This window comes from Atta cephalotes (assembly GCF_000143395.1).
Source record: "Atta cephalotes unplaced genomic scaffold scaffold00022, whole genome shotgun sequence".
Taxonomy (NCBI): Eukaryota; Metazoa; Arthropoda; class Insecta; order Hymenoptera; family Formicidae; genus Atta; species Atta cephalotes.
In genome coordinates this window covers 4,975,995-5,000,456 of record NW_012130086.1, presented here as the reverse complement: position 1 = coordinate 5,000,456, position 24,462 = coordinate 4,975,995, and the positions used below count along the sequence as shown (strand labels likewise).

The window sequence follows — 24,462 nt, the reverse complement described above, 5'->3', positions numbered from 1 at the left end:
CGTGAAGATCCAATAGGAGAATATAGGGAAAGAGTTTTAAAGATAAACCGCTCCATATTGAAACAAGATAGATAGAAAAATAAGAGCTAAGTGTAATATATATCGTCATGTATCTTTTCAAGAAGAGTATAAAAAACTTCATCTACAAATGGAATTTTTTCTTATTTCTTTCCTTGTTTGAAATTTTAGTGTGAGAGATAATTGAATGTTAGAGAGACATTTCTTTTTATAAGTGCGAGGGATTTGTCGGAGTTCCAGTGCATTTGTAGGATTGAAGAAATCTATTCATTGGCGGATCCAAGGAGGCCATGTCTCCCTCCTTGGAATCTCCTTTTTCATAAATATTTAACAAAATAAATAGCAAAATATTATATATATTTTTAATATTTCTAAAATACTTAATCACAATTCTGATACTCCAAAAATATTTTTTAATTTAAGAAATTCCTAAATATAAATAACACAAAATTTTGTTATTATTCTTCTTTCATGTTAACATAATTTTAAATAAAATTTATTATATCAATTATGCATCTCTCTATAGTTATATAAATTATATATAGTTTTATAAATTATACATCTCAAATAATATTTTTTCTATACAATAATTTAGCATTTTATCTTTTCATATTTGATCTTAAAAAAAATTTCGTTTTCAGCGCGCCAATGGCACCTCTTGAGGACTTTTTGGATCCACCAATGCTACTGCTCTCATATAGGCTACATCGAATATAGCGTGTTCAGTATTATCTAAGACGTACTAGGCTCCGGACTTGCATCGATGAAGTCGATGTCCGAGGACGTCGCGGCGCTCGCTCGGCGACCTTGTCTTGGCGACGCGCTTATGCGCGCTTTGACGCTCGTCGTCGAGACGCTCAATCGGTTTCCGGTTCGCTGGGCTAGCAGATGTTGCTGCTTTGTTCTGTAATCAAAGGGTTCCAGTACGGATATATCGCTACGTGTGCGAGCGCTGAGGGAGAGACATGTTGCATCGCTCAGGAGAGATTAACGTACACGGTGTCATGCGGAGTCTCAATTCCAGAACATGGGATTATTTGCGAGAGTTGAGGATATCAGGAAATATTGAAAAAACGAAATAGAACACAGGATTATTCAATTTGAAACATTTATCTTCAACAATAGCTATCGACGAAAAAATCGGAATGAGAGGAGAAAAAAGAAAGAGAAAAATATGTCAATAACTCCGAGGAATTTTTTTACTATGAGCGTACTTGAGTCTTTCTTCGGCACCCTTCATGGCAGTGTTCAGTTCCTCCTCCCACTGTTTTTCCTTTTTCTCCCTTTCCTGTCTCTCGATCTCGCGCTCGCGATTGTACACCCGGTATTCCGGGATGTAAGCTAATCGCCGCGTGTCTACGCTTGATCCAGCCCCTTCGGCGAACCCACCGGCATCCTCCGCCGAGTGCTCAACCCTGAGCGACCTGCAACGGGATGTCGAGATATTGCTTCGACAATTAGCATATTAATTACCTCGGTAATATACAGGATCGCGAGAGAAATACGTAAATTTCAAGATGTTCGGGCTTGTAACAGTCGCTAGAGATTGCGTTGTATTATTCAGGATGCCATGGTAATTCTGGCGTGAAAATAATTTCGAAGACAGATTCTGTTATGCCATAGAAAGGTAAAATGTTAACGTGAAAGAACAATGTCTTTTTTTAAGAGAAATATTGATATGAAAAATATTGATATAAATATTTCGACAAAATACTTTACTAATTACAAAATACTTTACTAATTATATTAATTATTTGATCTCTTTTGTGTGTGTGTGTGTGTGTGTGTGTGTGTGTGTGTAAAAGAGATTAAATAATTAAGTATTTTTTTTACTTGTGAATAACGAGCTTAAGAATACAAAAAATATGATATACTATGATTCTAAATTTAGAGGAAAGCCGCCTATTGTAAAATAAGCGCCTAATATGAGATAGCGGTGTTTCTGCTAAACTAATAAATGCTATCTATTGGTTCCACCATAAATTTATTGCTCTTGGATTGAAAACTATTGTATTTAGTAGAAAGTTCATTATTAGATCATGCCTATAGTCATTATAAAAAAAGATTTTAGAATTTGGATATTTTCAAATTTTATTGAGATGACTTTAAACCTTGTTTATTATTTAATAAATAAATATTTGACAATAAATTCTTCATGTAGTGATAGAGTAAGATCGTACTAATAGAAAAATGTGGGATATATTGAATTGCTTAATTACAAAAGTTAGATTTGATGATCGTAAAGGCGTGAAAATCGTAATATGAGATACCCAGAGTATTTCGAATATGAAATAACTCATGTTCCTATGTCATAGTAAAAATCGTTGCTAAAATATAAATGTATGTACAATAATAAAAAAAACAACCGGAATGAATGTCGAGTGCCTATTTCTGCTTGATTCCAACTATCTTAAGACGAGTTCTGCACTGAAAAAAAATATAGTCAGTTTAATAAATATTTAGTTGAATACTTGCCAACTAAATATTTATTAAATATAAAGATATATTTATTTGATACAAGAAATGTTAATTTAATTTAACAATCATTTTTATTGAATAAATATTTATTTACTGTAAGTAAATATTTAGTTGGCAGTATTGAACTAAATATTTATTAAAATTGATTATATTTTCTCAGTGTGAATATAATCTATTGCATGCTTATTTTTTGCGCACGCTGGCTGTGTTCGTTTTGTATTTTAAAAATATTAAATAAAATTTTTTAATTGCAATATTGATATACTGATATACTGATTTTACTATCGATTTCCCGGGGCACCTCATATTAGGAGCACAATTTTTCAACTTTGCGATTTGCTCATTTTTTACATTCCTTTAATTTAAAAAAAGAATTAAATTTGAATTAAATTTTATGTAATATTATCTTACAGCTTATTAAATCCCTTTCCAAATCTATTTTTAATAATCTATTATTTAAAAAAATTTTTTTTAATTCCATAGACTTTTAGCATTTACTGAAAATGAACTCGGTATCTCATAATAGGGGTCTTTCCTCTGTAAGAATATTAGTCGACACGAGCTTTACTTTAAAAAGGATCTTTTCCCAGAAATATCTTCATATATGGTATTTCATAATGTAGAAAATTTTTAAATATCTTGCAGCACACTGCGATTATCAAATTTTATAGTAAAAATCTTATTTTCAATCCTCTGAGATAGTAAACGAGTTTTCACTGAAAATTTCTATTTGATGTATTATTAATACGAACACACCTATAACTTCTGTTTTATATTTCTCTGGATATAAACATTCTGTATTTGCATTAAAAATAAATAAAATATTATTTTCATTATTATATATTTATATTTTGACAACCTGTGTCATTATTTTCGTCAGCGAAATTTTCGCTCGAATTTAATTTAACAATAAAAAGAATGATGATCGCGAAAAGCAACCAACCTCTGTTTAGCCAGGCGTTTCTTCTTCTTGTGCAGCGGTTTCGTCTCGATTATCATTTCTTCGAGCTCGAAGGTGGGATCACAATTTAGGTGATCCTTCGGCGGGGTGAAACGCGGCTTTATCTGCTTGTTCAGCACTTTGTCGAAGTCCAGATCTCTCATCGCTTTCGCCTGCTTCAGTTCTTTCAAGCACGACACTCGGGCGCTCGGCGCAAGAGTTAACAAGCGGTCCAGAAGATCACGTATCAACGGGCTCCAGTGTGAGAATACCGGTCTTTCCTCCTGAAAAATGGAATATCATATAAGTATCTTCTCGTATTTGTCATAAAAATAAAAGTGAGCATAACCAAACATTTGTTGCGAAAGGAGACAATAGGATTCAAGACCTCAAAACATGTTCTTTTTATTATATAAAACTATTTCATAAAAAGAGGCATTATTAAATTTTTTTTTTAATAAACTATTGAGAGATAATTCTTCAAGATTAACAATCCTGATTATCTCCAAATAAAAAGACCTAGATTATTTTCATAATCACGAATGTAATTCCAAGATCTTATATATTGAAATACATGATATTTCACGTTGTATATCCCATGTATTTACTTTCGGAATTATTTAGAATTAGAATGTTATATGTTAAAATGCTCGTGTTACGCAAGAGGATGGACGTATAGGGCAGAACACTGTAACACGTCATGGCACGTGTCGTTCCAACGGCGCGCTCATGACAAGTCCTTAATTAATGTTACAGCTGAGACATGTTGTAATCTTAATTAACAGTTAAAACAACATACGTATTACTCAGAATGAATTAAATTAAAAAATTTACTTGCACTTTGTAACTTCGGACAAGATGGAAAGATGAAGAATGTCACGCGACGCACTTTTTTTTATCTCACATCTCAATTAACTTTTTTTATTTCTTTTGTTATACTTATATCTTACCTTCAAGATCCTCAGAGCCTCTCTGTTGGACGTTGTAGAGTGAAGTGGATACGGTCTTTCCATGGCTAGGGTCTCCCAAGCGAGAATTCCCAGACTCCACCAGTCCACCGCGAATCCGTAGCCGAGGACACCATATTCCTCACACGAACACATGTAAATCTCCGGGGCTAATCCGTGTTAAAAAAAAGAAATGCAAGAAAGCGTACCGGTCATATTATTCGCGAGAGCGGCTCCGAGTTTAAAGAAGACACAAAAGATAGATTTGAACTAATGCATGAAAACAAAGGAAGCTCGTTATTCTTTTTGAAATATGATTTTTCCTTCCTTTTTTCTCTAGATATGAATCTCTCTTGATACCGCGCAACATCTTGTTTGATGTGAAGACGCAGCTTTCACTTAAAGATTTCACGAACCTTTTTTTTATTCGTAAAGTAAAAGCTATGAGAGCATAGCTAAGCATATGAGATGAATAAAGAAGAAACAAGAAGACAACAACAAGAAGAAAAAACAATCAGCAGAAACAATTTATAAGAATAATAAAATTGACCGCAATTATAAATTATAAACTTGACATGCATTTGTATTAAATATGTATAGAGAGAAATGTGCGTGCATAATTTAAATAATAATATGATATATAGAAAACGATATTGAAATTAATTAAATATATTGAATATATTGTGAAAATAAAAATTAAAATATCGAAATTAAATAATGAAAATAACAAATTAAAATGACGTGATTAAAAATGTAATTATGTGGAATAAGATAAAATTATGGACGTGAGACTATTCGTTAACATACCTATGTACGGTTTTGTCCCAGACATCGAAGTTGCCAATTGCCCGTTTTCGAGTACAGTAGCAATGTTGAAGTCTGTCACATGGGCGTGGCCTAGACAAGCAAATTATCTTTTATAGTCCGCCATCATAAGCTCATAATTAATTAAATGAAATATTTAAGCGCCTTGAAACATCCCTCTTAAGGAAAGAAAACAGCAATTACACGTAATGATTATCGATTAATATTGAAAAATAGCACTTTTTACTTCGTGAGATAAGTTTAAAATTTTCCTTTCTTTCCTTTCAACAATATGAAAAGAGATATATAATAATGTATACAGCACAAAATAAAAGAATCCAACTTTTATTCTGATTTTTAACTTGTGAAATCTAAATTATAAACTTCCTTCAAAGTTTTTGTAAGCGATATACTTTGTGATTTCATAATGAAACGACACACATAACAAAATTCATTTGATATATTTATATAAAATGTATGGGAAGAGAATTCGCTATATTTAGATTTTTGGAAAACAAAGTCTCTTTGATTATACAAAAATACCATGCTATTTGCCTTATTATAGCTGCCTTTTTGAATATCAGAATGAAAACCAAAGTCAACAGAGACATAAAAAAACAAAGTCAACAGAGGACACAAAATGCAGATTTTACCAATGTTATCAAAACCTTGTTGATCAATGTTATTAGTAAAATTTAACTGATCAATCTTGCATTTATTGCAACCCAAAACTTAGACTAATATTCACATTTCGTTTTTATTTTAAGATCGTCTTAAGTAATGTCTTAAGTCAGATCGGACTATGCATTGAAGATTGAGATTAAAAAATTAATATTTGACCAATCAAAATAAAATTTTTTTGTTCTTATTAGTCACATTTTCAATCTTCAATCTCAATCTTCACGTGTCTTCAAGTAGTCTGATTTAGGAATTACGATGCTAATACGACTCTGTATTTATGACATCCTACTTAGAAAGTCTTATAAATTAAATAATATAATTAAATATAAGAACTAATTACGAATACAGTTAACGTTTTAAATTATACAGATGGCATATAAGTAAAGCATATTTTTCTATATTTCCCAGCTCTCGCTTAAGATATTATAAAAAGATATTATAAAAAGATACGCGGGTATAATAATATGGCAATTAACACGTGTGAATAATACACGTGTGAGTTCGCAATCTTTAGATGTTTCTTGTAGGATGAACGCTTAACGGACTCTAACTATATATCGCATAGCTATATCTATGGTCATCAGAAGACTATTAAGGGATGGATACACACCCAACACACCCAACACACACACACACACACACACACACACACACGCACGCGCGCGTAATATTGGTTTTCCAACGCGATATGTCGAAGCTGTCTCGCGTGCACCACGCTATACCCGCAATATTTATCCGTTGCCATTTTCTAAACATCATGTCGACCACAATGTGGCTCGAGCAACGATGTAAACTGAAGAGAGAGAATGAACTCTGACGCACACATCATCGCAATAACACACAATCTCCCTATTGTAACTGAGTTCCATATTTTAGTGCCAAGCACGTGGGTAGTTTGCGTATACATAGGGAAGAATAGCTTCTCATCTTGTACACGAAGGGATATAAAAATTAACGACTTCTTCTATGGAAAGTAGAATCTTTTCATTGAGGTGATCGTTTATCATTCATTGCTCATCAATAGAAATAAGAAACCGATATTTGTTGGTCGTATAACTTTTTACAATCAATTACTCAATCAATTTATAATTAAAAAATAATAAAGCGTATAACGCTAATAAAATTGTTTAAAATTTGTAAAAGTGGAAGTTATTAGCCATTCAATTTGCTAGAGCGTATGTTTTAAAATGAAACGTTTATTTTTACAGCCACTTTTAAAAGTATAAGCTTTCGATAACAATTTCCGATGGAAACAATCAATATCTATTGCGTTCACTACTCAGTTTTGGTATCGACAGCCGTCTACGGAAATGAAAAACAAGATATATTATTTAAACAACTAGTTCGTGAATAATGTGAGAGACACTCTTCGTTGCAAAACTCACTGACTCGTATATCTTCAAGATGGATTAGAGACGCTCCTTTGGACGTGTTCCCTTAACTTTGATTAGCTCATGAAATGTTTGATGGTTTCAATCTACTAAATTGCCTCTTCCTACTGACATCTCATGATCTTGCGTGCGCGAAATCGTGTCTAGATAAAATTAACGAAATAAATTGCGACGACCGCACCGCAGAATGTAGAAAAAATCGAAGGAAGTGAGAAGTGGTCTATCATATCTTTACAATTTTGCGCCGTTCGCCATTGTAGTTACGTTTTAGACTTTAATGAAAGTAGTTTCTACGTGATTTTCTCTTTGAAGAACGAAGTTTTATGCGCAAGATGCTAGACTATAGATCAAACTACAGGTTGGCCCTCCGAAGTTCTTAACCGCACCTCATTTTGCTATATTATGCTAAATTACCTCGCTCCCTTAGCTTCCTCAACTACGTAGATATTCTAGATTTATAATTATTTTTAATGATATTGCGATAATGGAATTACGAGCGAGCGAGCAAGTAAAGTGACCTTTAAGAGAAGACTTCGAGAGACTATCGTAAAAGAAAAAGATTTACTCATTAGTTTATTTAATGATTTTCTTTTTAGACAATTATTTAAGAATGCTATCAGGTATATAGTTTTAGCAAAAAATGACAGGAATTAAAAACTTATAGTTTCCATATAAAAATGAAACAGTTCAATAAGATTAATATTTATGTTTAACAACATAATTTTACAGTTAAATTAAAATTTTCTCATTTTATTTAAGTTATTTGTTAAAATCATGTTTGCTTCTTATCAAAATAATTTTTTATTCAGATTCTAAATCGTCGCCAACTTTTTATATTACTTTTATAAATACTTTCCTAAATATAGAAAAATCTATAATATATATATATAATGTTTTCATATTTTGTTCAAAAATATGTGTAATACATCTTCAATAAATTCCCTCCACAAGAAAATTTCGAGAATATTTTGTCGCAATTCCAATTTCTAGGAAGCATTTTTCACTTTCGATTGATTTCCGAAATCGATTTCTCTTCTCACATAAGTCAAATCGATTGAGACCCGCTCTCCCCGCTCATTCGTTATGTCGTCTAGCCTGAATCCACACACGGAACAGCTGTATTTTGTATCGCTTGGTGTCCCTCGGGCGATATTTTCCTCGGCTGAATGGGTCCCACGCTACGCCAGATATGAAAGCCGGGCGATAACAGTAGGGACACACAGTGTGTAATTTTAAATGATGCAGAGGCAATCTCGAGATTCAAACAGCCGTCGGCCAGGTGCAGGAGGAAATTAGGATAACCTCCTTCCTTGCGACCTTCCTGTTTTCCCTTCTATGGGAATCATAAATGTACGTATCTGCTTTTCACGTCCCTGAGGTATTTCCCGATGAAACAATCGCACTCACCCTTGTCGACCTTTTCTATTAAAGAGGATCCAACCTTCGAGGATACAACTCTTTTTGTTTCGTCATCCCCATTTATTCATCTTGTCTCTCGCTCTCGTTATTTTGCCAACGTCAAAGATGGTACAATGTAGCCACATTGTTTGCTATCATTACCGCTACAAGCTTAATTTTCGTTTAACAGAAAATCGATAAGGCAATCGCCCGGACGTAACCAAATATATCATTTTCTAATTACGCTTATGCTAATAGAATTTTCGCGGGTGTCCAAGCGGTGACGGCCTTCGATCGCGCGGCAATCTAATCTGCCTTGCGGATTGCTTTTGCTCTTGCTCTTGATTTGTTTATATTTGTTCGTTTCGTTCGACTAACAAATATATATAAATCTAAGGAGTCAAGATCTCAAGAGCCCGAGAAATGTCTGTATTATTTAGCGTTTCTCTCAAGATTTACTCGGCTTTTCCCTTTTATGGCAACTTATGACGAAGTCCTTAATATTTTGACAATAAATCGATATCGGAGAGAAGCAAGGCGGAAAAAATGTCACCGATAATTTCTGAATTCTCGTGCGAGGATGAGAGGCATTTCACATTGATAAAACAAGAGAAAACACTTCGCTTCGTCATTCTCAAGAATCTCTGAAAATGAGCGAAATACTGGAGATACGCGAGAGAGTATCAATATCTCTAAAAAGTATATAATAAGACCTTTTCCTGCTTATTTTATTTATAAAATTTCGTGAGCCGCATTGAGATCCTGAAGGAAACCTTCGAAATCTTATCCCTTGAAGATAACGATATTATTGAACAACATGGACGTATTCAGGATTTAGAGGAAAGAGGGGGAGGGAATTTATCAATTCCGTCACATAAACAGCAATTTTGTACATTAATAAATTGCTTTTTTGGGTATTTTAGAGAGCTTAGGTCTCTTTCTCATTCCTCATTTTGAAAATGATTGCAATTTTATATTTTCCTGAAAAAAATATTGAAAAAATACATACAGTTATTAAAACGACAGTGTGTAGTTGTGAATGGAATACCAATCAATCGTACACATTCTATTTTCTGGCTCAAAAACTTTGCGAAAATTTTTTTGATATATTGGACACTCTCTGTCAAAACTCTAACTAATGGAAGTTTCAAAAACTACTTATATCATCGTAATGGAAAAAAAAAATATTTGTAGCAATAAAAAGATATTCAGAGTCAAAAGTAAAGCTGTATTTTTTATAATAAAAAATGAATAAATGAATATACAAAATTTCGGAATGGATTCTCGAAATTTCCCCTGGATACACCCATGATCGAAAATGAAACTTCTGTAAGGTGTAGGTCGATTAGTTTCCGAAGTTCTAGTTGAGATAATACTTTAAAATTGTAATTTCAGAAGACTATTAGACTAATAGAAAATCCTTCCTCGAAAGAGCAGCAATTTATTAATTCTGCTTACGAAACAAACAACGAAACAAACATTTGTTAAATCGTTACACTTAGTACGATGTAGGCAGTGCTGTTTCTCGCAGGTAATTTTCGCGCCGCACGCGTCGTCGTAGTATCTTATATCGTCTATTATCTATTATCAATCTATTAAATCCACATTCAGGATATATATTAATCTCATAAGATTAAGGGTGAACGTGATGGGCGGATGAATGGCGCGAGAACGTAGGCGACTGTTAATCCCGCTAAAACCCGCCGATTGCAGCGGCTCGTATTCGCGAATAATCTCATTCGTCGTGTGAGATTCACTCGCCCGAAGGATAATCCGGTTCTTGCTTGGCGTTTTGGAGTAACTGAATCATGGACGCGATTAGAAACGTTTGTCTGTAGTGTCACCGACATTGGTGACCGCCAGATCGGCGCTTGATATGCAAACGAGAGTCAGCATTGAACAAGAGCTTAATTCTAGCTTAATGACAGCTATTTTGAGATTTGCGATGCACCAAACTGACGAATTTACAGAGGAATCGTATGGATGCCTCCCTTTAGATCTCCTTTTTTAAAAATATTTGTTAAACAAAAATAATAATATTATTAATAAAATTAAGAATAACAAAAATAATATATTTTTAATATTTCTAAAATGCTTAATCACAACATGATACATTCCACATTTTGACACTCCAAAAATATTTTTTAATTTACGAAACCTCCTAGAACATAGATTCTTTTATATTATTCTTTTTTATGTTAATATAATTTTAAATAAAAGATTTTATAAATTTTACATTTAAATAATATTTTTTCAATGTAATAATTTAAATAATAATTTAATATTCTCTCTCTTTTCATATTAAAAAAAAAATTCATTTATGACTCTCTTTTGATAAATTCGTCAATGCGAAGTTTCAGTGCTTTAAGTACAAAAATATAGTAAATATTGTAAATGCGAAGAAATAAATTTATCCTTTCTCTCGGGAAATCTCTCGTTTCCTTTTCTATAAATATGTCGAAAAGATTTGCTCTTTCGTTCGATTTATAAACGCGCACGTGCGAAAACTAACTGATCAGATTTAAAGTTTATTTACGTCCACATTCACCGCAGCGGTTAATCGAGTGCTCATCGCATGTTTACATTGAGTGCAACTTTTGCATTGTGTTAAATGAAACTCGGGATTATGTGACCATTGTTAAAGCCATGACTTGAAATGGTGACAGAGGATGTCGAGTGATTTACTCGCCGTACAGATTACGTCATGTCCTTTTAAATCCTTTCGCGATGATTCTTCCTCTAAAATTCATAATAAACTGTACGGCTTTATTTAATGAACGCATGTAACGCATCGATTTTACACGATATCATAATTAAATCGCAGTTAATTTTGTTAATAATTAATTTTAACAATTACAAGCTCTCTCTCCTATGATAATACCTTTCATGTTATAAATGCAAATGCATATACACGCGGAATTCTCGGAGGTAAAACAATTAAATAATTTACGAATTAAACCTCTAAATTAAATCTACATAAAGTTACAAAGTAAGAGATATTTAGTTGCATTGAGCTTTATCACTTTATGTAAAACGATGCTGCATTACTGCCAGATTTTCGGGGTGTTTTTCCGACATTCCTAGCTAAATAAAAACTTTCAGAAAATCCCATGGCACTTGCGGAATTAAGAAGTTACACTATTTTAAAACTTTGAAAATAGTCGAAAATTTTATTTCGTTTAAAGTTTAATAGTTTATACATATAAAAATATAATCCCATTTGAAATAGAAAATTCAAAATATTTACAAAGTTAGCTGATCCTTTGAAGCGTGCTTCTTTACTTTTTCAAAACGACATTTTTCAAATCGGTATACATCATAACTTTTACAATTTTTATTCGATTTATTTGAAACTTTCAGAAATAACAATTTTACGATTAGTTATGAATTATTATTATTATTAACATTTTTCTGCAAAATTTTTTGGTGATGATCGTTTTTTTCTTCAAACGGTTCATAATTTTTATTAAAAAATATATTTCTAAAAACTCCTACGCACTCCTTTAATAAATGTTATGTAGAAAATAAAAATTCTTGGTCTTTTATTCAAATTGTTTCTTAGTAATTATACGCCGAAAATCAACTTATTTCAATCAACTACAGTACCGCCATTTTCTTTAAAAAAAATTGTTGTATACTTCAATACATGTATAATGAATGTATCTTTATAAACTTTTAATTTACTATATCCATTTTGCACAAAAAATTTTCAAAAATAATCTTTTTTTTGAAGGTTCCAAAGTGTAATCCCTTAAGTTCTCTCGACGAGATTAATTATCTTTATCTGTATTATTTTCTTGCGATCACCGCGGTCGATCACTGCAGCTGGCGCGGATGAAGATAAGGGTTTGAGAGATCATCGATAAACGGAAGAGAGATCATCGACTCACCCTCTTCGTCCAGCAATATATTGTCCGGCTTGATATCTCGATGGATGATCCTATGAGTCTGCAAGTAATCGAGCGCCAGTGCGATTTCTGCCACGAACAGCACAACGCTCTCCTCACCGAACACAATCTCTTGCTGGATATGATATCTCAGGTCGCCGCCCAAAAGTAGATCCGACACCATGAAGAGGTCCTCCTCGTCTGTAACAGGGTGTAACAGACTTTTGATCCTCTCTTTCTACGCACCCCTAAAATTGTTCTTTTTTGTCACATTCACACGCGTTCGCGAGATGAGAGCGACGCGTGGTTCGTCAAACGGTTGACCGATCAATATTGGCCCAGTACAGTCAAGCACGGAGATGCGTTATTGTCCCGATATTTCACGTACGGAGCCATAAAACCGATTTCAAACAATACGCAATATAAGCGGACTTTCAACAAATAGACGCGAAACCGCATGTGAATTTTATGACGCAATGTTTATTAAAAAAAATTAAACAAAATTAAAACAAAACAAAATTATCGAGATTGCTGTCATTTTCCTGGTTTGCGTATAATATCGTTAATCGATATATTTTCGAATCGAGTAATTTACATCGTTCATGAAATTGTAAATTTTATCATCTTGTTTACATAATTTACTGTTTCTTTATTCAATTATATTGCAAGTATTCACGGGGGTTTTGATTAAATCACAAAGATCAAAGTACAATTAAAAACACACTTAAATTACACTTAAAAAGTAATTCAGAGATTAAAATAGAGTTTCTGTTAAAAATTAAACTGCGTTCAATTTATATCCACGTGCTCGTTGATTCGTTTTATATATTTCACGTATTGTTAAACGTGTGTTACAAAGCGTTATTCGAATAAAACAAATGAAGACAGAAAGCATGATGGCTCAATACGGAGGAAACTTTTAACTTGATTATTCTGGTAGACAGTATAGATACAAGGTATGTGAAATTGTAATCTCAGTAACAGAGATTGTAATCTGCTAATTGTCACACGATAACGATATATTAATGTCTACATCTATATACAATTTTATGCAAAATACCAGAAAATTTTTCAAAATTTATATTACTTATAAAATAAATTATAATAAATTATTATTTATAAATTGTATTATTTATCTAATTATGAACAAAGTGTATAAATAATGTTTCAATATTGAATTCGATTCGGAAAGTATCAAAAATATTAAATTTATGACAAATATTTTTTTACAAATACAATTTCGAGATTATTTCGAAATTATTTCTTGTATTGCTTCTTATTGTTCAATTATTATCGATTTATCAGGAGAATCCTAGTAATTTTTTTAATGATTACACTCCGTTATCTAAAAATTAATTTGCGACTTTTTCATCAAAATATTTAACGACGAAAAAATTCGACAACATAATTTTGTTTTTACAAGTAATATGCGCATTTCGTTTAGAATGTTTAATATTTGACCCCACAGAGTTGGCAGACGAACTCTCATTAAAGTCTTCACGGCAACTGGGCGAGCTTTATATTACTCGTTTTTGCATAAATATTTGTATGCACCATCCGTATTCCCGTTGAGAGGACTCAGCTTCTTTCAATATAAAATGCTGTGTGTTTTTGCGAGATAAGCATAATTGTTTAATACGCATTTGTTGACTGGATAAAAGAATTAAAAAAAAAAGACATCGTATCTATAGTTTCAAGATTTGATAACAAGAGTCGTTCATTTTGCATTTTTGTAATATATCCCTTCCTTTTTTAAATAAAAAGAAAATAAAATCAAAAAATTGAGATTATAAAAATTAACATACAAGTAAGAAATATTATTTGTTCAATTTTCACAGGAAAGAAAAAATATTGTAATAAATAAATATCGTAATATTAATAAAATAATTAGTAAATTAAAACTTTCTTAAAAATATAAACGTGATTTGAAGAAAAAAATTTTAAATTTAATTATAAAGATATTAAATCGAAGAGTAGCGAGAAAAATTACAATGTTTATTAAAAACCAATTTAAAGTGTTCAAAGACTCTTTATCCTTTTTATAAATATCCTTTTTATAAATTTATTAACTCCGTAAACGATTTGCTGTCTTTGATCGTTTTCTCGTGAATTTGTCTGATAATTATTCATCGTGTTAATTATCACGATTTTTATTAATTACAATGAAAAGCGATTATTATACTGTATACTATATTAATACATAACGATCGAAATATTATAATTTTAGCATTCATTAAAATTCATAGTTATAAATGTATACATTATAATTGTTTTTTACATCGTTCGCTTGTATCTATAAGTAATTTGTTATTAATTTTTCGATAAAAAGCTATTTTCATTAAAAAACCTATTTTAGTCTCAATTTTCATTATTTTTTGATTATAATTAAAATTTTTTTTTTCTTAACAAAAATATTGTAATATTAATATTTTTCAAATCGCGAACGAATCAAAACAGAGACGAAACGGTAGAAATAAGTAATACAGAATTTATGAAAAAATTTTTCCTAGACCTCAAGAACATCTTTGTATTTTATGTGTTTTCCATGAGATTTAGAAAAATGACTGAGTGTGATCGCTGTCTCAAAAAACTATTTACCTTGGAAGCTGAACCATAAATTCACCAAGCAAGGATGCTCCAACTTCGACAGGATCTCCACCTCCCTTGCCACATTCTTCAGGGCACCACGCTCCGCACATTCGTTTTTATGTACGTATTTCATGGCGTACATATTGCCGGTACCGTCACGTTTTTGTACAATGCAGACCTGTAGGTAGCAATTGCATTCGAAACTTAATTTCTACAAACTTGACTTCTACGTTAAAACCGTCTACAAGTTTTTTCGAATCGGTGAATTCGATATTCGCGGAGTATTTAATTCTGCAGAATAATAATAAAAAAGAGACAATAAAAAAATCTTCGTTTATTTATCCAGACAGTTGTGGTAAAACTGTAACGTTGATATTTACTATATTTCGTTTTGCATCGCTACGCGTTATTCAAAAGAAAACGTCTCGTATACTACAATTTCTCTGTAAAAAAATCTGGAATAAACTAAAAACAATTTCAAGCAGCAAATTGTCTGACTGCAATTGTCTGTTATAAACATTTAATTCTTACATTTTAATGTTCAAGAATGAGGAGCATTGCATATTTGCCATAAAAAGTGAGGGAACGAGTTTCGAAATTTTCGCAACGACCTTACTGATAGATATAAAAGCGGCGTGGGACGCGCTTTTTTTTACGATCGAGAGCGTAACGCATTTTATAGCGGCAAATGCAATTCGCGTTTGCCGCGTCCTACATTACGGAACGAATAAATGTGTGTCTGTTGGTCCACGTTCTTTAAATAATATATTTACGCATTCGAAAAGTAACTAATGGACTATGTACGATTCGCGCGATTCAAAAGAAACTAAACTATGTTAATAATAAAAAGAAATCCTACTATTTATTCCCGAGGTTTAAAATGCGATTTCCGTGCGGCTGAAAAGCGACATGTAAATTATTTCACGATTCAATATATTAACGAGACCGCAGGGAACAGTGGCTTGTTACCATGTATGTAAACACAAAAAAATAACATAGATTGCAGGGATTCCTGTCGGGATAAACGGGAAACTGCAGTCTGGACCGACTCTAAAGTTAAACTCGCAAACAAGGATCGCGAAAATGTTTTATAACGGTAAGCATTCCTTCGTGATTCGGTTGCAAAATAACGACGTACCTTGCCGAAGCTGCCTTTCCCAATGGCGCGTAGGATTTGAAAATGATCGAAATTCACTGCAACAGAGAAAAGTGAATCAATTGAGGTAATGCGAAATGACGAATTTAACGATGGGTAGCACATTGACTCCCTTTCTATTGAAGTGCGATTGGGATGAATATCGTAACGGTTCGCAAAATTATTCGTCATCGTATTTTTGCATTTTTGTAAAATGTTAACTCGGGAGTAGTCATCTCATTTTTTATGTAAATGATCTCTCTCTTTCAGCTGAGGTATTTATATCCCAATTAAAATTACTATTATTAACAAGATACTAAATATTATTGCTTGTTTTCCAATTTATTAGCATATGCATGAAAACATTATGGATATGAATTTTCTCACAATTTCATGAAAAAAATAGAAATTAAATAAATTGTATATTATTGTATATTATTTTCCGCTTTATTGACATTTGAGAACATTATGAATATGGATTTACTCAGAATTTTCTGGAAAAAATAAGTAGATCAAACAAATACATTAAATGGAAGCATGTTAGTTTATTCCATTATGATAGTGTTTTTATAAAATAATCATTTTATTAATATAATGATTTTTTATTGCGAATTTTTGATAGAATTGCATATTTAAAGAATAATTTGTAAAGAATAATTATTTAAAAAAAAGAAAAAAATACAAAAAAAAAGAAAACAATATTCATTTTATAACAATTCACATTTTATTCGGCATTATAGTACAAAAATATCCCTTCAAGTGATTGTTCCCGGATTAAATTCGACGTTCATCGGAATTGGTTCTCGTTAATACTGACATTAGTTTCATCAATAAGTCAATTTCTAAATTGCTAGTGTTTGTTCTCTTTGTGCGAAACATAAAGGTGTTTTATCAGACAACAACTCGTGATTGTAACTGTTAATTAAACTACCACGATTGTGTGAAATGTGACTGTTAATTGAACTATCGCTTTAATAAATGCGAAAATCCCAGTTTTTGACAGAGATTTGTTTGGAAAGTTTATCACTTCCGCGAAAAATTTGGGAGTATTTATAAATGCAGCATCAAAAGCATGCATATAATAAACTACATATCCTCACAGGGATTGATCTCGATGGATGTATAGGCATACAGTTTATATTGCATCAACACGCAGTTCCGATTTTCTCGAAATAGCCAAACCGCATAACCGGAGAGGCTCAAACAACTTGAGAAATTTCGAGTTTAATCTTCTCCAGATTTGTCTTGCGTGGGAATTATGTTCTCACCACGATAAAGTTAATCAATTTGGAAGTAGAGTTCCTGCAGATTATAATGCAAAAATAAGACTGAGATCTTTTAACAGTTTAACATGAACTTAATATTAAAAAAGCTTTAAAGAAATTTAAAAATATTAGAGAATTTTTGTAATATTGTTTATCCAGCTACGATGAATGCTAAGATCAGGTTATCTTCTTCTTAACAACTAATTAAGAAAAAGATGATGTGATTTTAGGGTTCACCGTATCTGGATTCACATTGTAAAAACTCTCTAATAAGACAGTATAATATTAATCCTCAGTATACAAATAAATCTCTATGTATACACAACAGTATTTTATATCCGGCATTTTCTTTTGCTTGTGTTGAGTAATGCATCAATTTTAATTAATTTTTTTTTTAAATCGACTGTTTAAAAACAGAAAAAAAGATTTTTTGAGCAAAGAAGTCAAGCAGTCATAGCGTGAAAGATATTTTGCAATAAGTAAAAAGGGATTGATAAAAAAATATGCAGTTTTGAAAATAAATCAGGTTATTAACTCGTTGTGTCTACTGATGATTAAATTATGTTTATTATAGAAGTTACAGAAATTATATTTATTTATAAGTAAGTGTACATTTAAAAAAAAACCGAATACAATAAAATTGTATAAAACATATAAATAGAATTCCATAAAATATAAATATATTAAAAATAAAAGTGAGACTTTGTTTGAAAGTTGTTGACTGACTTGTTAGATGAAAAGATAAAAATCTATATTTTTAATATTCGTCACAGAAGTTAAATAGAAATCATGCAGAGAAAAAATTGTGGAAGAGACACTTCTTTCTAGAAATTTAATTACAATAGGATTGAATATTGGATTTTTCCAGACGAAATTAAATGTCCGTGGGACCGTCGATACAACCAACAGAAAAGATTTATTAATAACTTCAGCAACAGCTCGATATTCTGTATCGAGTCGTAGGCGAATATTTCCACGCGACGTCGCGCCGTATCGCGTATTTTGTGAGTTATATTGTGAGAGCTTACGATCCCAGCGAGGTATAAACATGATAGAATAAGGTGATCTCCTGTGAAACGATGCAAGTCATCTATGCGTATCCGTTCAGCAAGAATTCAAGTTATGCGAATTATACGATACTAAGCGGAGCGTTATAATTCGGGATGGCATCCCTTTCTAATATTTACATTTTTAATAATGTCTTAATAATAAATATGAATCAAGGACATTTTAATTCTTGCTATAAAAGTAATTCACCTCAATCAGAATCAAGGTCTATAGAAAATATTTTACTTCAACATATCTTTTTTTTTATCTTTGTTATATAATTATTATTAATTCAGCTTCTATTCAATTGCCTCGATCAGCAAACTGCTATCTTTAGCGTGACAATTAATTTCTCCGTCAGTTAAATTTAGGTAAATGCTATAAGGAGATCGCAATAAAAGAATAAGTAAGAATAGTTTTATTAATAACTTAGTTACTTGAAAACTATGTTAACGTTATTTGTATATTTTCCTTCACAGAAAATAGAAAAAAAATTCTTCAAGAATAGAGAGCTAAATTATTCCTTGAACGTTTGAAGTCGAGAGTTGCGTCTATTCTTTCCGTTACTTCATAAAATATTGAATTCTACTGCATGATGTGTGTGCGTGTGCGTGCGTGTGTGTGTGTGTGTGTGTGTGTGTGTGTGTGTGTGTGTGTGTGTATGCCTACGTACGTAACCGAGAGCCAATTCTCAGTATTTCCGCGTAACGTATCCATAGCTCATAAAAGATTCGCGCGTTCTCCACCTCGTAAGCCAGACGGTATTACCTTCTTCTCCGGGGGTGGGCGCGCTCCGGGTCGATTGATTGGCACCCATTTTTCCTCAATAGACGTCGGACGTACTCGTCGGCAACCGTTGTAAGTCGCATCGGTGCAAGCGTACTGCCAACGAAGATGACGGTGAGATCCGGTCGGCGCGGGAAGTCTCATATTTCTGCATTGTCACGGCGCCGCGACGCCTTGTCAGGCGGCCCCACCTTCATCGGACGACGTGCATCATCTTCCACGATCGGAAGACACTGATGAAAGAAAGAAGTGTCGCCGTTACGTGTGGCAAATGGCCTCTCGTTTAATCCGTCAGTCGCTGATCTAGACAATATCCTCCGGTCAGGTCGAGAGTGGCGGGGCGAATATCGGCGTTAATTAGCAGCCTGCCGCTGCTGATTCGAGCGGCTTAATTAACGGATCGCGCTAACGCGCGGGATAATTGCAAATACCGTCGATGATCCCTGAGTCGACAATGCGGGGCATTTGCTCGTAACACATCGAGTCTTACGACGTGAACGTCGACGACTACTGATCTCTGTAACAGATGTATTCCTGTCATTAATCCTTGTCACTTTAATTAGTTTCGGATGAAACAACAGAGTAATGAACTGTGATGGACGATATATACGAGGTGTTGTCAAATTAGTGGGTATGCTGGATTGATTAGAAGACAAGTCTCACCTAATTAAATCTGATTGTAATTTTTATAAACATGACCTTTAATATTAAATATGTCAACAAGAGCCATTCACGATTAAACATCAAAGGAGTAATGATAACTCAATCTCTTGAGTTAAATAAAAATAATATTTTGTTATTTTTAACTTCTGTATGTGTCAAATATAAATCAATCTATTTCTATGATTAGTTTCAAGGTAAATGACGTTCATATCATAACGGCATTAGTAAATAATAAATTAAATTTGAAACAATTTTAATACATTTTCTTGTTAAACTGTTATTTAACTCCACTCTGTTTTTAATAAAATTAAGTAAATTGACAGAAACGATTTATAGAATTTATGATTATATAACTTAAATTAGGTATAATTCGATATTAATAGTGTAATAATGTATAAGAAGAAAAACCCATTTTCTTTATCTATTCGCATTCTTAAAAAGCGTAAAAATGTTAAAAAACTTTTCATGCGTCGAAAATAAATGAAAGAAAGTGTATTTGCATACGGACAACAAAAAATATAAAAATGGAGGAAAGGATCTACAGTAACGGCGATGCAGCCTGATTTTCAAAATGCTGAAGCTATTCCTATCGAATGACAATGGAGAGCTCTTTTGTATGAATGAATTCTGGAGCATTCTCGTAAGTAGTTTCGATTGAGCGAACAATCGCTCGTTTCTGTCTATCAACGAGACAACGGGTTCTCTCTTCGTAACATTGTATCGGCGGATTTCTGTGTATGATTCACCGAGCGAACGGAACGCATAACGTCAATTAACAACGTTGATTAGTTAGCACGGGTAGCAAACGTTGACATATAGGTAACTACCATCCGAAATTGCAGGCATTGCAGCACGAATGGAGATCCATGTGTCATACGCACATGTTGAACACGCGTACTTGATTATTTATATGCTCGATTATGGATCTTCATCTTCGACCTAGTTACGAGTCACGCTTGAAACACGCTTCATTATCTTTTAACACAGAACATAATTATTTTAACTGGGTAATATTAATGCGATAATGAGCAACACGTTCAATTGTGAATGCGTTAAACAAGCCTGCTATAAAATCAGTTGCGTTGATGGAAGAAGATAAAAGAAGCTTTCGCGTCAAAAAGAACGATATAATTATTCGGAAAGAATGAAATATGTACAATGACAAGTAGCTTTTAAATTACTAATAATTACATAATAACTAAAATATTATATAATATCTGCAATTATTGTATATTTTAGATAATAATTAAATTTTAATTAATAGTTTTAGTTAAATAGTTAAATTATAATTAATAATCTATTAGTTATAAATTTGCAATGTATTGGGTTGTCCGGAAAGTTCGTGCTGATTTTGAAGGAAAATTGAAACGCAGAAGATGTAAATTTTTAATTTCATTTATTAAATTTAAATCTTTTGCGGCACGAACTTTCCGGACGACCCAATAGTTATATCATACGATTGTGTAATAATAAAATTTCAAATAATTATTAATAATACGAAGTTACGAATTTATATTATACTTGTCATCCTCATATAATGCTCGTGTACCAAGGAAACTTTCTTTCCATTCGGAAGGGTCCAGATATGATTACCGCTACAACGAAGAAGTGTCATATTATATTCGCCGAAGATGAATCGAGCTTATTAGGATCGTCGTATACGGGAAAAGTACGCGAAAAAGTACTCGAGATCGAATTTAGCGACGAGTGCGAGGATATTAAATTTATATCGTAAGAGACATGTCGGATGCGAGGAACGTGACGCCGTTCGCACCATTACATATGTGTTCTTCGAGGTGTTATGTGTGATGCTGAAGCTTCGGTGTCGGCGCGTTTCACATTACTTGGTGCAGGGCCACTCATGTGCACTATGTCCTTGTGAAGTCCTTACTATAACCCGTCATTAGACAAACGAGTCGCGAACCGTAATAGCTTTTTGAGATTATGACATCGCCATTCTCGTATCCATTCTCATTTCATTTTTCCTTTATTCGTCAGATAAACAATTATAATCTCGATATGATCAATATTGACAACAATGCAGCGTATTAACGGATAACAAATCTAAATTACTTCTTGGTCTCTTGGTTTTAACGCACGGAAATGCTAAAACGCCACTTACAAACAGATTCACGTCATCATTTGTATTCATAATGTCTTGCTATTCATAATTGGACTATAATTTCATCTGCGGAATCTGGATTATGAAAAAAATGTAGAAAAAAACTGAAGTCTGACGGATATCGGAAAATTATTATCGTTTAATGCCCGCGACTGTAGGTTTGCAACTGAGGATAAGTTTTTATTTCTTTTTTTATTTCAAGGAAACAAAATTAACATTTAGAGCGTTCATAAAAGAATGTAAAAAGTTTTTCTGCAGCCTCCAAACAAAAACGTCGAGGAAAACTTTCCATTACAGATAGGCAAACTTCTCCCATGACGGAGTTTTCTTATCGTCGGCAACATCGAGGTTGTCGAATAAACGTTAGAGTGAATGAATTCCTCGTGTACATATCTCGACATTTTCGTTCGATCTTGACTGGTGATGTTAGTTCGGAATACACATTTGTCGAGACATACATCATCTATTCATCCATCATGCTTACTTTACCATCATGTTTTATCAATAAAAGGAACGTGGCGGCGTGTGTTTTAACAAAACATCGTGATGCTCGACATTGTCAAATGTAAGGCAAAAAATTATTTATCTCTTTAAGAGATAAATCAAGACGAAGAAAAAATAGCTGTATTAAATATTAAATATTTGTCAGTAAAACATTGAAAAATATAAAAATGGAAATGACAATTCTATAAATTTCGAGAATATCACTTAGCGTCATTATCCGTAATATCCAAAGCTCTTCGATTATCACTAAATTATTGTTAATTAAATGAGTTTTGAAATGTCAAAGGTTCACTCTTGTTCCTCCATCCACTTTATTTAATTTATATACTAATTTACAAGTAAGCTTTGCGAGAGTGAGTTTCGCTGTACTCACGTGACCTTTTAACATCAATAATCGCGCAATATGGAAACGCAATGAAGTTTGAATAACAACTTTTGTGGCAAAAAAGATGTTTCCTTTTATTTGGCAATATACATTTCGACGTATAGCGCGTAGCGAGATCGAGGCAAATTTTAACTACTCTCGTTAAAAATTGAATAAAAAATCTGCTAAACTTTGATCTCCACTCGGACGACTTTCGATTTGTTATCTTCAAAGGTAGGATCCAAACTTTACGAATAAATGCTGATAAAAAAACGTGTATCATTTATTATCGTGTATAATGGAGAAAGAACGATGGAAAAGGGAGAGTATTAATTGTTATATTATAATATGCTTCGTGAACAAAAGTTTTACACTTTCAGCACCATATCTCAAGAACCATTTAACACCATAACTCAAAAACTATTTATCATTTGAGCCATATTGTATATAACATTTTTGTTCACTATATTTATAAATAATAATATATAAAGAGGTGAAAGAGATATATAAGTCACTTTTTTGAAGCTATCGATTTGAAGTTATTGGTACAGTCTAATGAAGTAAATATGTTGAAGAAATTTGTTTCCCAAAATCATTGATTTGTATTACTATCGTTCACTTTCAATCGTTCACATGTGAAAACTAATTCATTTCATCGGAACCCAGTTTTCCATATAATTAATGCGAGGTTCTTTGCTTATTCGTTGAATTGAACGTGAGCGCCTTAATAAAGTTTCATTTGCAACTGACATCAAATCCGATTTACACGTAATGTAATATAATGCGGATTTGACAAGCTTGTCTTCTAACACGAATGAAAGATGTCGAATTCAATTACGTGACATACTGTACGTTAAACAGCATGTTTCGATGAGCAGGTATAAGCTCCGTGTGAACTGTATTCGTACGGAAAAAAGATGCGCTATTTTCCGAAGTTACGTCCAGGAGAATTTCCCTCACGGAAAAAATTGCTATGGTTGTTACTATAATATTCTCTATGTTTGGAAAAGAAATTTATGTGAATTTAAATTATATTGATAGATATGCTCATCTATACGGTTATTATAACGTAATTTTATCGATAAGTAATGTTCGATTGAAATATCCGAGTATATGGTTACCCCAACCGAATAATTATTGCTATCTCTCAATGTGGTTCCCAAAGTAAATAGTGTGTTTGAGAGATGTATAGGTATATCACAATACTGAAATTAACGGTTGCCAGCTATTACTTGTTATAACTAATATTACCCTTCACGCTAAAACTCGCAAAGATCTGTGAAAATCTTTTCATTATAAATAAAGTGTTTTATTGTGCATATCCAAGAGCGCGTTCACACAGCCAGAATTCGTGCTAGTAGTTGACAATTTCGACTTTTTGTATTATTTATTACTGCCAATACGAGTTCTGATTGGCCAATGCTTTTCCTGCTTTTTCGTTAA

At 32.6% G+C, this 24,462-nt stretch overlaps 1 protein-coding gene across 1 annotated transcript; it reads right to left on the bottom strand.

Moving 5' to 3' along the window:
- Nucleotides 1-750: 750 nt before the first annotated feature.
- Nucleotides 751-19,397, bottom strand: LOC105619660 (serine/threonine-protein kinase 32A). Its single transcript, XM_012201179.1, has 9 exons — nucleotides 19,349-19,397; nucleotides 16,272-16,327; nucleotides 15,143-15,311; nucleotides 12,548-12,745; nucleotides 5,191-5,280; nucleotides 4,387-4,553; nucleotides 3,440-3,720; nucleotides 1,233-1,442; nucleotides 751-922 (listed from the first exon to the last, which is right to left on the bottom strand). The coding sequence occupies exons 1-9, from the start codon at nucleotides 19,395-19,397 to the stop codon at nucleotides 751-753; spliced, it is 1,392 nt and encodes a 463-aa protein (XP_012056569.1).
- Between the last annotated feature and the right edge of the window lie 5,065 nt (nucleotides 19,398-24,462).